Source organism: Lonchura striata, chromosome 10, assembly GCF_046129695.1.
Source record: "Lonchura striata isolate bLonStr1 chromosome 10, bLonStr1.mat, whole genome shotgun sequence".
Taxonomy (NCBI): domain Eukaryota; kingdom Metazoa; phylum Chordata; class Aves; order Passeriformes; family Estrildidae; genus Lonchura; species Lonchura striata.
The window spans coordinates 18,005,991-18,021,503 of NC_134612.1; the positions used below are offsets into that span (position 1 = coordinate 18,005,991).

At 37.1% G+C, this 15,513-nt stretch overlaps 1 protein-coding gene across 3 annotated transcripts in view; it reads left to right on the forward strand.

Annotated features, from left to right (window-relative positions):
- Positions 1-15,513, forward strand: part of ARMC9 (armadillo repeat containing 9) — a 57,198-nt gene that overhangs the window by 19,417 nt on the left and 22,268 nt on the right. For all 3 annotated transcript variants that reach the window (XM_077785695.1, XM_077785696.1, XM_077785698.1), the window contains 10 exons: positions 4,972-5,006; positions 6,189-6,300; positions 7,228-7,320; positions 8,584-8,674; positions 9,514-9,637; positions 11,147-11,286; positions 11,836-11,912; positions 12,825-12,899; positions 13,972-14,062; positions 15,365-15,423. In XM_077785695.1, the coding sequence (XP_077641821.1) occupies positions 4,972-5,006; positions 6,189-6,300; positions 7,228-7,320; positions 8,584-8,674; positions 9,514-9,637; positions 11,147-11,286; positions 11,836-11,912; positions 12,825-12,899; positions 13,972-14,062; positions 15,365-15,423 (897 nt within the window). The remainder of the gene's footprint in view (positions 1-4,971; positions 5,007-6,188; positions 6,301-7,227; positions 7,321-8,583; positions 8,675-9,513; positions 9,638-11,146; positions 11,287-11,835; positions 11,913-12,824; positions 12,900-13,971; positions 14,063-15,364; positions 15,424-15,513) is intronic.

The window sequence follows — 15,513 nt, forward strand, 5'->3', positions numbered from 1 at the left end:
TTAGCTTGTCATTACATTAACTGTGTGGTTTATGAAGAGCGAGAAAATGTACAGGGCTTGGAAATTCTGCATGGGAAGGGAATAAGTGTTCTGGTAACCTTATGGCTTCATAACGCACATAACACAGCATGTCAACATAAGAGCAGCTTTGTCCACAACTTTCACATGAAGCACAGCTTCTTATAGCATGCAGAAAGCAATTGTTTCTTGCATGGGATCATCCGTGTATAGTATACGTTCTCTCTGAAGTGAGCCAAAACCAGCTGACCCCACAACACCTTTGACAAAGCAAATAAATATTATTGCTCAAGATAATTCAGCAAGTTGATTCATGCTCTTCAGAGGGGTGCTATATTCTACATATTTGTATTTTTTGTTCCTAAAGTCAAACTTCCTTTTGGTAGTAAAGATTATGAAATTCTTTCACACAGTTAAAATGATCCTCTTTCACTGAAAATACAAAATTATATTCTCTGTACTGCCTGTGACTTCTGTAACCCAGATGGAAGTTTGTATTCTGGCAATACTACAAGCACACCATAAGTATCTAATTTTGACCATAGTCAGTGCATTCTTTGTGAAGAAAGGAAATGAGTCTACTTCTAAGTAACTCAGTATGTAATCAATTCATAAATATGATTGACACCAATTCTGAAAGATGCCAGTCAATTTAAAGTAATACATATTCATAATTTTATCACTTTATTTAAAATTTTATTTAAAATAATGCATATTTATATTTTTATCACTTTCTTTAGGTAAAACAAGATTATATCTTTCAATAAAAGCTGCCTAAATTTCAAACATATATATCACCTGGAATTAAAGTAAACCCTTGTGGGAATTCAACTTTCCACTAAGAACAACATTTTATTTTGAGAAATAGTCATAGAAATAATGAATGCAATGGACTATTCATTACATACCTCTTTTTCTCTTGATGTAGAGAACACTACCCACATCCCCCTATTGTAAAAGATCATCTGTATCAATCAACCTGTTCCCCTTGGTGACATGAATGTTCTTAATGGACACTTTCTGCCTGATGTTAAGCATTTTGTTCCTTCATATAATGCTCTGTTCTGAGATTGAGAAAGGTTGATGACAGATGAGCAATTATGAATCAAATTATTTTTACTGAAGAAAAACTTTTTCCTTATACAGATTAGTATAAAGCATTAGTTAAATGTAACTTTATACAATGTCGAATGTAGTAGCTTACTGTGCAGAGTTGTTTATAAAGCTTTTGTAAAGCAGTCTGACTCTGATTCTGAGGTATTTCTTGAATATATGGGTAGCTTTCAGCTCCCCTCACTGTTTATGTGTAGTATTTTATACTTCTTTCTGACATGTGTGTTGTCATTACATTATCACAGTATTACTGTGTGACTTTTTAATGTACACATCAGATGACTTAGAGAATCTGTGTTATATGGCAAGTGGGAAGTTTTCATAACAGCATCTCTCTAGTATAAGTAGGGAAAAAAATGAAAAACAATTGCAGATCTTCTTATGAAATAATACTTTGCATAGCCCCAGTAGACCTGCCAGGTTACACAAGCTCAGGGTCTAATCCCTCACAGCCTGCATGGAGCAGTCTCCTTGTTATTAGTGTGTAACAAGTGAATTCAGCATAGATTTGTTAGTTCTAATGATTTGTAGAAATCTGCTCAAATTTTGGTTTTACTCTTCACATATTCATCACATATCTTTGATTATTAATTCTGAATCTGCATTGAATTTGCACTGAATTCTTACAGCACATTTTCAGAGTGGGAACTGAGGACAGACTCTGGCTTTCAGCTTTGTCTTCAGCATATTATGAATATATACATCAAACAGCAAAGGGGATATGGCTTGAATATAGGGCTGCAGTATTTGATAAAATCAGTTGTGGTTTTGGCTTGCACATGAAGTGCATCTGCTTTCTTTTATAAATACTGATTTTTTTTTTTCCCTTTGAACTTTGGTTTATTCCATGCTGGTCATATTCATGCCTGTCTTTGTTCAAAAATAAAGGGATGCCATCTGTAGCTAATGTGCATCGTGACAGAATTATTTGACTTAATGTGGCACCTGGTTTGGCTTTGGCAAGAACCAACACAAACATAAGTCATACTCATAATCCTACCAGAATGAGCTATCTTGGGCTGTTTCTTGTGTTTCTTTCCTTAAGACCCTGAGCTTCTGCTCGTCTTTCAGTTATGACAAATGATCTCTCTCAAGATAGGTTTTGCATGAAATGTATGTTTTTCAAGATGAAGTCTATGCATAACTGGACATAGGAACATGTTCAGTACAGGTTCCTCACACTCTGCTTTTCATTGGCAATCTAAGGTATATACTGTCACTCAAAAGGTTAAAATTATGGTTAACCTGTTCCAGGAAAGACTGAGGGAAGGGCTAGGGAGAAAATGCTGAGGAAATAAATCTTGTAATCTAAGAAAAATGAGAAGAGGAGCTACTAAATAATTTCTGTGTATGGTGATTGTGCTATAAGTATTCAATTGTTTAATAGTAAAATAATAATTTTTAGCTCTCGCACTCTGCCATTCATTGGTAGATCTTAAAACCCAACTTGTTGAAGAGATTGATGCCTGTATCTACTTTTCAGATGAGAAAAATTGAGGCCCGGAGATGTGAAATGATGTGTTTGGATTCTGTCTACAGTTGATGGCTGAATCAGGACTAGAAGTGTATCTGCTGAGCCAGTGCTTTACTCAGCATGCCACAGATACAGATTAGCTTACTTATGACTACTTGCAATAATGCAGATGAAAAGGAAGAAAAAAAACCTCTGCCTGTAACATGCCTGGATTCTTTCTGCTTATCAGTGGTGCTGACTGTAGTCAGATTGAGAAATGACAGTGCAGTGAAGAATAAACAAGCCCCCCAAATCTTTCTCCATTCCTGTTTAGCCTTGATGATTGAACCTGATATAATATGAACTTTATTCTTACTGCTTTCTCAGAAACATCAAAAGCCTGACAGAACTTACTTCCTCCTGTGCAGGTTCTAGTCTGATCAGCAAAATGACCAGAAGTTTTTCCAGCTCAGTGGTTCTGCTCGCAGAGCCCCAGTGCAGGGCCTGCCTCAGTCTCTGGTGCCTTTTTGGTGTAGGAAGAGTACAGAAGGAAACCATACTAAATACCTTGCTGTGCTCCATCTGCTGGCTTAAAAATAGGACCTTGTCCCATTTGATCTGAATGTTTTTCCAGTTGAAGTTTCTGTAGTTTGAAATTTTATAAAAGCTTGCAAAATCCTACACTTGCCAAAAAGTTTTATTTATGTAGAAGACTGATATGTATCTTAACCAGTCATCCTCTAGTTAGATTTTGGTTGGAGCACATTTTCTTTCTAAGACAGCAAAGAGGTGGGTAAAAAAATCTTTATTGAGAATCAGAGAATCTTTATATGCATTTGTATAGCCCTAGTGCCCTGCTCTATTTCTTTAGGCACTGCTATTCTCTGTTTCACCTTCCATCTCAAGGGGTCTGTAATATTTTTTTTTGTATTCGAGTGCTATAGTCACTTTCTTCCATTTCCCTTAATGGACAAAGGAGAAAGGTGCTGACAGAGGCAACGAAAATGATTTGTGATTTCATTGCAGCTACAAGGTTTTAGGCTTTGACTGGGAAAACAGTTTTGTTTAAACAAAACTCTTTATACTTCTCGAAAATGCTAAGGAAAATGAACGAGGGCAAAACAGTCTATGGGCAGATAGGATACTTAGAAAGAATTTTGTATTGTGTAAGATAAACTATGATGTGAGAACTGCTGGTCTAGACAGTTTACTTTTGAGGTGTATGACCTGTTTATTGTATATAAGTTATTCATTGACATAATATAAAATGCTTTCCAAAGTGCATATAAGCTCATTTCACATCTAATAGAGCAGTTCCTTGTATTACAAGGATACCCACGAGGTTGTTTTCAAGAATATGCCAGTTGGTGTAATTCAATATTCTCTGTGGTATTTCATTCTTTTTGTCTCCTAAATCCCAGTTTTAAATCTGACAATAGACATTGATTATATAGTTCCCATTGAAAGAGGCTCAGTTAAGAGAGAAGACCAGTTTTACAGGCATAAGTGGTAATGAGAGATGTTTAGCAGAGAGATCAGTACAAAGAGATGACGTTGAATGTTCTGCAAATATAGCAGGTAGTTGACATCAGAATGCATGACATGAAGCATTGTTGTGCCAGAATTGCTGCTTCTTTGCTTTCCTACAACTAAGTCTAGCAAAAACTATTTACTGAGGCAGACAACTTCCATGTGGAACTTTTATATAGTGTTGGTGTTCCTTGTTGCACAGCGGTGCCTGCATAGGCACTGTGTCACCCTGCATCAGAGAAGAAATATCCAGGATTTAATTAGAATATCCTAGGCAGAACCACTAAGAAATGGCACACTACTTCATATTAGTTTTATACATAGCAGAATACATAGTCCTGTCTTTACATATTAATAATTATATATACGGGTATATTTTGATAGCAGCAGGCACCTGATAACATTAGTGTTGGAGCAAAGAATTACAATAAATTTATATGCAGGAATGCACGCTAGATCTCCAATGAAATATTGCAATTTTAAAGGTACAAAAGTTTATGAAGTCAGTGAACGTGCTTAGCAAATTCTTCACCTTCCTCAGCAGGCTCAGATAGTACTTTCTAGTTTTTTTTTTTAATACTTCAAGCATAAGTAATTTGTGGAGTATGTGGGTGAGGATAAAATGGCCAGATCACAACAAAAGATATTTTGACCTGAAAAACACTTTAAGGGAAAAGAAAGATAAACATTGAAGTGCTCTTTCTTTAGCTGTGTTTCTGATTCACAGCACAGGTTTTTATAGGAAAAGAACTGCAGAATCTTAATGAAAGAATTCACTTTGGACCTCATTAATAACGTTATGTGAAATTTGGAGTTATATGCTGTAATTTTCTTTTTTATTTCTTTTTGTGATTCAGGCTTCCACACTGTTAAGAGCATCTTTATCCTCCATGTAAGTATTTGTTGCTGAACTTCATTTCTGTCTGTAGAGAAGAGGAAGGGTTTGTAAACTGAAGTACACACTGCCAGTTGTCTGCAAATGGGACTCAGTCCTTCTCTGTGCTTCCTCTGACCTCAGTGAACATTGATGCAAATATTGTGTGATCTGTGTTCTTCTTCTGAGCAGCTTCAGTAATGTTCTAATTTCAGCAGAATGTTGTTAATCCATTCAGTAATTCTGCCATTCCACACATGTGAGGTTGTTGCTGTATTTTTAGTGTAACCACATATTTTAGTCCTATTGTTGTAATTGGTTTGATTCTCACAAATCCAGGAAAATGGGGAATCACTAATATGGATTTTTTTGTGCCTTAATTTTATTTTTTTTTATGTCTGACTTAATAAATTTTGGCTTAAAATACTGAATAGAGATGGTATTTTCAAGGTGAAGTTTTATTAAATTTTTGGGACTTTTTTATCCTGTTCTTTACAAGATAATGGGGCAATTATACCTAGGACATAAAATTTGTTTTGAAGAGTGGTAGGATGGAACAATACAAAAACATTTTAGTGGATTTTATTTAAATATTAAGAATGAAACATTGACTGGAAGCAGTTTTCTTAATGGAAACTTCTATTTCAGTGTTAAATTTTAAAACAGCAAGATAGTACTGATGCACAGAAAGTGGTCCTGTATTAAGTCTCATGTTAAGCCAGCATACTCCAGGCTGTAAAAATCCACTCAGCCCACACCACCTTTGCCTTGGAGAAGACATTTTTGTGTGCATGAGGGCTCAGAGGTGGAGTTGGAGCTGCAGCTTTTTACTGCATCTGTTTCTAACTGTGTCAAGAGCCACTGCTGCCCTCAAGCCCTTGTGGTCCAGTAGAGAAGGGGGGAAAAAAGGTTGCTACTGTACTGTTTTGTGCCAGTAAAAATCTCAGATCATCAGCTGTCTTCTTGTCAGTTTACTGTCTGCAAGTCATGATGGTAAATAAGCTGCATGCATAAGTAAGAAATAACCCCAAATTTAACAAGTCTGTTGTTCTAACAATATAATAGCAATAAAAGTGTGAAAATGTGGAAGTTCTCTTCCTGAAGCAGACTTCCTGTTTTGGCTCTTCTCACCTCATTAACATCAACTGCACTGAACGAGGAGAGAGAGTTTTGATTAATGTCTTTTCCTTTTGCATTTAGGAAGATGCAGGATGTGCCATTGCTGCCATCTCTGGATTATGAGAAGCTGAAGAAAGATTTGATTACAGGGAGTGATCGTCTTAAGGCTCTCTTACTGCAGGCTCTGCGCTGGGTAAGGACAGGGAGGCATCCACAACTGAATCCATTTAGCAAACAACATGGTTGTTCTGGTGATGAGTTCAACATGACAGGCAAATTCCTGTTGGTTAGACTTGATAAGGCTGTTGAGTTGATGAAGGCAGCCCAGGCAGGAGGTGTTTATTTGTAGTGTAGCAGTGTCCTTCTCATCTGAGGAGAGACAGATTCCTCACATGAAGAATTCCCAGATTTCTGGGATATTCAGTGGGAATAATTTCTGATGTGCTTTCAAATAAATTGTTTTTTTAGTCAGTTCCTTTTTCCACATATCTTTCTGGTTTATATTTATATAAATACTGCTGCATCCAAGACATACCAGACTCTAATCACCAGTTTTTCTTTATAATCAAGGTATTTACAGGAGCCTACTTTTTGGTTGACTTGGGTCATGTCATGACATTTCAGAAAAATTACAGGTGACAACAGGAAGTTACATTTTCCTGCTGGAAAGGAAGCTGGTGTGTTCAAAGTGATAGTCATGAAAGATAATAGTGGAATTCTGATCAAGTTTCAGTGTCCATTTTCACATTAAAAACTGTTTGTTCTGACCAAAAGTACTTCTAGCCCAATGCTCTGTCTCAGATGTTTAAGAAAAGCACCACATCTGTAACTATTAGGGGGGCTTTTTTAACTTTATGGGAAGTAATTCTGTATCCTTCCTGCATGGACAGTGATGACAGCTCCCAAGTAACAGTTTTGTAATGGATCATAGAGCTGAGGACAGGTCAGTTCATTTCATCTCTTTCCCTGAGGCCACTGAGGTTGAATTACTGCTCCCCATGAAAGAGGTTCTTAGCTATAGAGTATTAGCACCTTTAAAATCTCCAGGGGTCATCAATCCATAGTTATGGCTTTTTGTGGGGTTTTTTTACTTGCTTATTTATGTTGTTATTTATTTTAGCGCTTGACAACATCATATCCTGGAGAACAGAGAGACACTATCATGCAAGCCTACATCAGTAATGACCTCCTAGACTGCCACAGCAACTGTCAGGTCAGCTGAACTGAGTTGTCAGTTGTCCAATTTCTGTGTGATACTGCTTATTTATGTCTATGAAGTGCTGATCATAAAATTTTATTGCTCTCTGGAAGAGGAGAAGAAAAAAAAGGTGGTAGTGCCAAAATTGGGTGATACATTTAGGTTCTGCATCCCAGTCTTTAAATGTTGATGGCAAAAGTTTGCATTACAAGAACTCTTAGTGTAGACACAGTTCTTGTAGACAAATGGAAGTTTATCACCTCCCTGTGCTTCACTTCTGTGAGTTGAACTGAAGCCTAAGGCCCTTTAAGTCTTGGTTATCAGATCCTGTGTCTCTTTTTGAGTAATTGTATATTGTTAAATAATACACTCAATTCATTTCAGTGATTTAAGATAAGAACTAAATTAGGACTTCAGTCCCAATGCCACTATGGAATGTGTCATTGTGCACCTGCAATGATCAACTGTGTTTCTGTGAATTTGAGGTGGATTGCCAACTTTCTTTAGAAAGGGGAATTGCTGGTGTGTTTATTTTGAAAAGTTGTTTCAGTCTCTGATAGTCCAGTACTGTTGCTAAGAAAAGCAGAACTTTTTTCATTGGTTGTAGTGACTTCTGTGCATAATTGAGTTTCCCAGGGGTTCAAGGCAATGAGCCTACTTGGTTTATTGTGGTTTCATTGTCTTTGTAGCAGTCACTTATAACACTAGGAGACATAAAGGATTATTAAATCAACCATCAGTTTTTCTCCCTCTAAATTTCTGTAAGAGGGAAGTTATATGTAAAGTCTGAAATAGACCATATTAGAAATCATTTCAATGTGGTGGTAAATTGGTAAGTTACTGAGCTGCTTCCCACGTTTTTCATTGTCAAAGAAAAGCATTCCTATTCAGGTAATATTACTGCAATTAAGTTTATCACAAAACTAAGTTGTTTGATTTGTGGGGTTTTTTGTGTAACTGACTGAATATTAATTTTAGGTAGCAGCTTTAACTGGACTTTGTTGCCTCTATATAAGTTCCACTCTACACCGTAGAGTTTAATGGTGTTTTAACAGACTCAGATGAGAAGCTGTAATTTGCCTGTTTACTTTCCATCTCTCCTTCAGTGCCCTGCCAATAAAAAAATTAATTGTACATCATACTGACAAATCAGTATGCTTTCCAAGGGTTTGGTTTTTTTTTTCTGTATAAGTTTAATGAAGTTTTTAAAACACTATAGAAGACTAACTTTTGTGTTTTCCTTCTTTGTGATTTATTAACATCTGCTTTCTTTTTCAGAGAAGTGTCCTCCAATTATTATATTCTAAGAGTGAGATAGTCAGACAGTATATGGCAAGGCTCATCAATGCTTTTGCTTCACTGATAGAAGGTAAAAGATTCACTGCAAAAAATAAGATAGCATTTTCATATGATGCTGTCTTATTGCTGCTTCACAAGTGCATGTCAGTGCATGTGGAAATTTGGAGCCTTGTTTGCACCCTTTATCTAGGTCTCTCTTTTGTTACATGCATTCAAAACAGCTTTTCAGCATCTGGAAAGTTTTCATTTTGACATTGTATATTCAGTATTTCTGACTTGTTTTGATGATTTGTGATCTATGTGGGAACTTACTTAGATATTGCCTTTAATATATTTTCCCCATGAGGGTTAAAGAGAAAAATCTCCATTAGTTAGGTTTCTTGTGGGCAGATCTGCTACCAGGCTGTGCAGTAGTAACTACTGTGGCTTCTGCATTTTCCTGGTCCTTACCTGAATAAATCTTTGTGCATCACTGCTAATAATCCAGAAGCATATATATCCAGCTTTCCATCTCTGCCTGTCCCAAATTAGCTCTTGGTTTGCTGCTATTTTTGGAACTAAGTATTGCGCTGAAATATCATTTGAAGTCAGTAGCAGGAGGTCACCTGACTTTCCCAAGCTCCTTGGACATTTCTCTTCTTTTTCTTGATTGTACAAAACTGATAGATCAGAAAGCATCTACTCAATGTTACTGATTTGGCAAGAGTGGACCTCTAATATCCAAAGTGTCTGGATTGAATGCAACTGGTCTGCTACACAACTTTGTGCAGGTCTGTTTGGATCCTGGCACAAGTTTGTGGCTTGTCAAGAGGAAACTGAGGTCAATCCTGCTTACTTTTCCAAAGAGGGGGAGGTTTTCTGTCATAGCTGCTATCTCAGCATCTGTTCTTTCATCACTTTTTGCACCAGGTCGTGCCTACCTTTCTCAGAACCCAACCTTGCTGCAAATGCTGGAGGACAGACTGAAAGCTGAAGACAAGGATTCCCTTACATGGGAGAATGTTCTGGGGGCTCTGCAGAAATTCAGCCTCAGGTGATGAAAGCACAGCGTGTGGTGGTGACAACAGGGGAGGAAATGCAGGCTCTGTTCAGGGAGGAAAGAAGAGCACTTGGTTTTCCCATAACAATCATCAGAACCCCTGATGGCTGATGAAAGCAATGTTGCTTATTATGGAGGAGAACTCAGTTTTGCTGACTGAATTAACCTGACTTCCTACCAGCTGTCAAGGCTCAAGTAAATGTACATCTCCTGCCACAGCCTTGTGTGCTTTGTATGTGTTCCTTAACTGAAGAAAGTGAAAATGTTAATGTAGAAACCTCTGATGATCCTATGTGGAAAAAAAAGAGTTGTGTTACATTCCAAAGCATAAGGTTTTCATTATCCTTCCTGCAAACATTTTTCAGGGATTTCATCTTTATCCTGTTGACCCCCTTTCCTGGAGCTGTCTATGCACAGGCTGCCTTGTTTCTTACTTTTGCTTTAGCAGCCTGACTCAAGTGCCCACCACAAAAGAAATATGCAAAAGCAGTAAAGGGTATGCTCTCTTTATCAGATAAATATGATCTGAGGAACGCTGTTTTCACAGCAGTCAGGAGGAATACTGAAAATTTGAAGTTTTTTATTTTCTAAAAAGTAACAATCTTATAGGAGGTTAATTCCAGATACTTGACATAAGGGAAACTTTTTTAATATGTGGTCAGGTGCTCCCTTGTTTTGCTTACTCCAGGCCATAGACCTGCTGCAATATCCAGCACTAAGAATCATATGAGCTTTCAGGACCAAAGCCAGGAGAGCGCCTGATTTGATCTTTGCAATTTAAATATAATGCCTCTTGGAAATAATGTTGTGAAAAATTCTGTTATTCAGTAAGACTTTTCTACCAGTATATACTTCTTTTTTTGTATTGTAAAGTGTAGAATTTTTATCGTAGATCACGGTTGGCCAGCTGGCACTTTATTCAGCATAGTCTTTGAGGGCAACTACAAGTTGAGTTAAAAGAGCATGGGATTTAAGAATCTCTAGAGAAAAGTGTAAATAGATTCAGGCAAAAGACCTCATTTGTCAAATCAACAGTACAAAAGTGCTACACTGCTATGGCTACCTATGACAGAAGAAGTAATTAATTTGTTTTATGGATCTGTTGTGTGTACTGGCTTTTTAAACTAATTTTAAAAGACAATTGAAAATGCCATTTTAGCTGGATTAAGAAGCCTTAGAAAACAATTAAGAAATTTACCTCAGCAGTTTACAGGTTTAAAAAGAACAAAATAAAACAAAAGACAAAAGCCCCCGATCTATCCAACAATGTTTTAGTCCTCTAACCATATGGGAATCTGCATCTTCAATTTCTTCAGGCTTTGTTAATTACTTAGTTTAGTGATTCTGCCAAAACAGGTAGTTTAGGGATTTTGTTTTTTTTTTTTTTCTGGCAGGCTAGTGTATTTTTAATGTGCTTGTACTGGCTATAAATGTATATGAAATCTATTTATGTTGTGATCTGACATTTGTGATTTGTGGTCTGATTTTGTGTTTTAATCCTAGGCGCACGCTGCAGTCAGCAATGATCAAAGATGGGCTCATTTTCTGGCTGGTTGATGTTCTAATAGACCCAGATTGCCTGTCTGATTACAACCTGGAGTATTGTGCTGCCTTGCTCATGAATCTCTGTCTGCGGAGTGCAGGTGTCTTACATTTTGAATTACAACCTTATTCCAAGAAATAGGGAAGATTGTGAATCTTTTTTTCCTGTTTTACCAGGATTCTTTCAAGTGACTACAATCAGCAGCAGGAACCACAACCAGAGATATTTGAGTGTTATAATCAATGCTTTTGAGCACATTTTTTTTCCCCAAGAATTCAGCAATGGCACCCTATAAGATTTGATTATTTTTTTTATATTAGTATGTGAAGGCTGCCATTGCTACATTCCAGGCCCACTTTTCAAAGGACACTTTGTGTCCACTTACAGACTCTGTGTAAGAGATTTCTTTGTAAACAGAAAGAACTGTGTTGAGCAGTAAGGGCGAGGAGCTTAACCTTCATCTTGCCTTCACTTCTACAGAGGAGAGATTCCCCCCAAGAGAATAAGATCCTGTCTGTGTCCAAGAGACTTAAAAAGTGCATAGAGTATTGCTCTGTGCAAACTATTTTTAATACTGCTTCTAAAAAGTAAGAAACTTGCTCTGATTTGTTCTATTTTTCAAGCATATTTATGTGTTCTACCTTTGCAGGGAAGAAAATATGTGCAAGTATCCCGAACCCCATGCTCAGAGTTCTTTCTGGTCTTCTTGACCATGAGAATCCTAAGGTATTTGTACAGCAAACTTTGGGTTAATGAAAAGGTGGAAAGAAAAATTAAAAAAAGAAGAAAGGAAAAAATGTAAAAAGTAAATTGATTTTGTTTCCTTTATTAGACCCTCATTAATTAAGTTGCATGAATTTTTCCTGAAATTCACAAATACTTAAATTTTATTTTGTTGAGTAGAGATTTTTCTAGACAGAAGCATGTCTTCAACAAACATCAGCAGCTGAGAATGGCAGCTTCTGGATGCAGTTACCATGCTGTCCATGTGCCTTGATTGCAGTTTCTAATGCTTAAATGTCTTGCACCAAATCACCTCAAGCTTGACTTAATTCGTTCATGAGATTAACAATGTGTAAGGCAAACCCATTATGCAAAATATCAGGTGCTGGGGAACACATTTGCTGTAGTTTTAAGGAATGCTATAAGAAAGTAGTAGACTTGTGACATCCGTGAAGCTGCTTTGGCTTTATCATCCTGTCTGGGGCTACAATGCTTGAAAGCATGTCTTGAGTTCATGCTGGCAGGGACTTTTCCGTGTTCTTTGCCCTGTTTTTTGTACTGCTATTAGTGTTTGTCAAAAACTAATGGGTTTTCTGCTTTTCTCTCTTTCTTCTTTTTTTTTTTTTTTTTTTTTTTTTCCATATGGCTAGGTCAATTTGCAAGAATACGTTATCAGAACATGGAGGGCTGTTTGGGAAATTGGCATGAAGCATACTGGTTTAGATCAACCATATCACAATATATTTGCATCCTAAAAGTTCTCTGCTTCCCATGTGGAAATTTTTGCAAATCCAGTCTAGCCTGGTTAACTCTTAGAATTATAGTTATTTTATACTTTTGCTCTTATATTTTGATAGTCATCTAGGGGGAATGTAAGAGGTTTTCTTCATGGTATTACTATTTTCTTCCTCTTAGGTCCAGTCATATGTGAATGGAGTACTGTACAGTATTTTAGCCATCCCTTCTGTTCGAGAAGAAGCCAAAGAAATGGTAAGAAGTGCTGCTTAGCAGAGCATGAAAATCAACAACTCTGCCAGAGATGGCCCAGACAGGGACTTGCTGAGCAGGGCACAGCAAGGCTGTGAGGTGGGAGCCAGGGCATTTTGAGAAGGGAATCCACAAGAGACCCTTCCTCAGGGAAGTATGAATGTATTTCTCAAACACTTCTGCCATATTTCCAGGTGTTTTTTCCTGGAGTGGAGCCCCAGCAGTTGGAAGGATTCTGTCTGAATAATAAATTAAAGGTGTTATTTTAGAATTGTGTGTCATTCTAGCATTTTGTAGACTCCTTGTGGCCCCAGGAGATGCTTTCATCTCACCTGCTGCTTCTACCCCTTATTCTAATTCTGCACCAGTGAGTAGCCACTGAAAGGAGTTCTTGCTGCTTTTCCTTCGGCCTGGCATAGACATGGTTATCTGGGGAAGGAGCAGGAGGAAGGTGTCAGAACTAGGAAATCATTTCCTGTGAAAGTTAGTCTAATGGTAATGACTGTGTATCAACTTCTGTGTTTGAGGAAGCTGCTCCTGGGATAGCAGCATGTCTTTGTATGGTAAGAACTAATCCAGAGAGTTATGGAGACATAATTGTTGTCAAATGTTCTACCTCACAGAGCACAGAGGATTGAAAGTAATCATAAATGCTTAAAGATACAACATCAAGGCTATAAGGAGCCATAAAGAGAGAGAACAGGTTTAAAGTCAAAGCTGGTTCTGCTTTCTGCTTTCTTTCTCTGAACCTTGCACTGTTGTCTCTGTGGATGCAAATTTTATCCTGTTCTGATGACTACTGTGTACCGAATTCAGAAGGCAAAAGCAACAGATCTGTTGTAAAAATTTGCTGTTCATCATGGACAAGTCTCTGCTAAAGCCTCGAAACAATCTAGAGAGCATATTTCTTTTGTCTGTACAACACTTGGATCTGGACACTGAGGTTTGCTTCACACTGCCTCTGTTTTTCCTGACCAAAAAAAAAAAAAAGGCATTTTAGCTAACAGATCTCTGTCACTGTGGTGACATGAAGTGCTGATCTATCCATGTTTTTTGCTTTTTCTGCTACATCCAGGGAATGGAAGAAATTCTGCGCTGCTTTATCAAGGAAAGAAATGAAGAGATGGTTCGCCAGATGGAATTTGTTATCAAGCAACTCAATTCAGGTCAGAACACATGCAGCTATCAGAGCTTTAAATCTTTCACAAAAGCCACAAAAAAAGTTCACGTTTTTACTTGGCATTGGAAACCTCAAAGAATAACAATTGTGTGGTGGTCTGAGAGAGGGAGAATAGTGAATGTCAGGATTTGAAAGTAATGTATTTTAAAATTTCCTTTATGTTGTAGCAATAAAGAAGAAATAAAAGGCTGAGTAAAATGCAATTCCAAAGTTTTGGGATCATAAATAAAATTACTTTGGCTGCTTTCTTTCATGCCAGTGGTCTGATAGTAATGAGAGACTGCTGCCAATTGCAAAAATGCAATAGAAATTTGCAAAATCGGATTTAGTGACTAGGTTTGTCTTTGCTCATCAATTGCTCTATTGAGATGTAACTTTATGTGAAATGGCTTATCCTGAATAGGGAGAAGAGACCATCCTTTTTGGAGAGGATGTTGATGGGTCATTCAAGTTGTAGATGCTGTTAATACAGACTGAGAAGGTGGAATATTTATTCCATTTTCTGCTGCGTGTGACTGAAAGGAAGACTGAAGAAAGAGAAAGCAAATAATGAAAAGGAGATTAGTTCTGGTTGCATCTTTCTGTACAGTAAACACAGGACAAGTTGAACTGCTCTGTTTGGCTTTTGGAAAGAGAACACAGCCTGTCTTACAGTTCTAGCTTGTAAAAGAACAAATAAAGTATTTAAGCACTGTATTGCCACTATATTTGTTCTTCAGGGTTATAGAACCATTCCTCTTTTACCTGCAAATGTCATTTTTAAGAGCTTTTGTCTGAGTCATTGATGAGTATAAGTTGTGTTTTCAGATTTCCAGCATAAGCTTGGCCACATTCTTCCTGAGGAAATAATTTTGTGCAAAACTTACAATAAGTATTCTGCGTGAGAACTAGCTTTTTATGTACAAAAGCAGTATAATATCAAAGTGTTTGTAGGGAGAAGTAGAGTCTCTTATTAAAAAATATTTGAAAATTAGACAAACTTGCAAGTGCACACACTTCCGTACAACTCTTGTCAGTAAATACAGTGAGATGTCACCGTGGATTTTATGAGAAAGTGACTATTCCAGAGTGTTTCTATTTCTGCCATTTTCCAAAATATGAATTTATTTTAGTGATTTCTAGTAGAATGCTTATAGGATCAAATTATTCCAATAGTTCTCGTGAAAAGGATATGTCTGTATGAGAAGCAGGTTAAATCTTGCTCTTGTAAAACTGAGGTAATAATGAGATCCTCTTAAGCTGTACATGTGCAACTTAACTGACACCATTTTGTTTTGCTTCTTTCTAGAAGAGCCATTCAATGATAGTATTGTGTCTGATGATGATGAGGAAGAGGAGTATGAGGAAGTAAGTAAAGGCTTTCTGACATCTTTTAGAAAAATCCTTAATCTTCTAGAAAGAAAATATTAGTGTCAATAAACCAGACTTTGGTTTTCT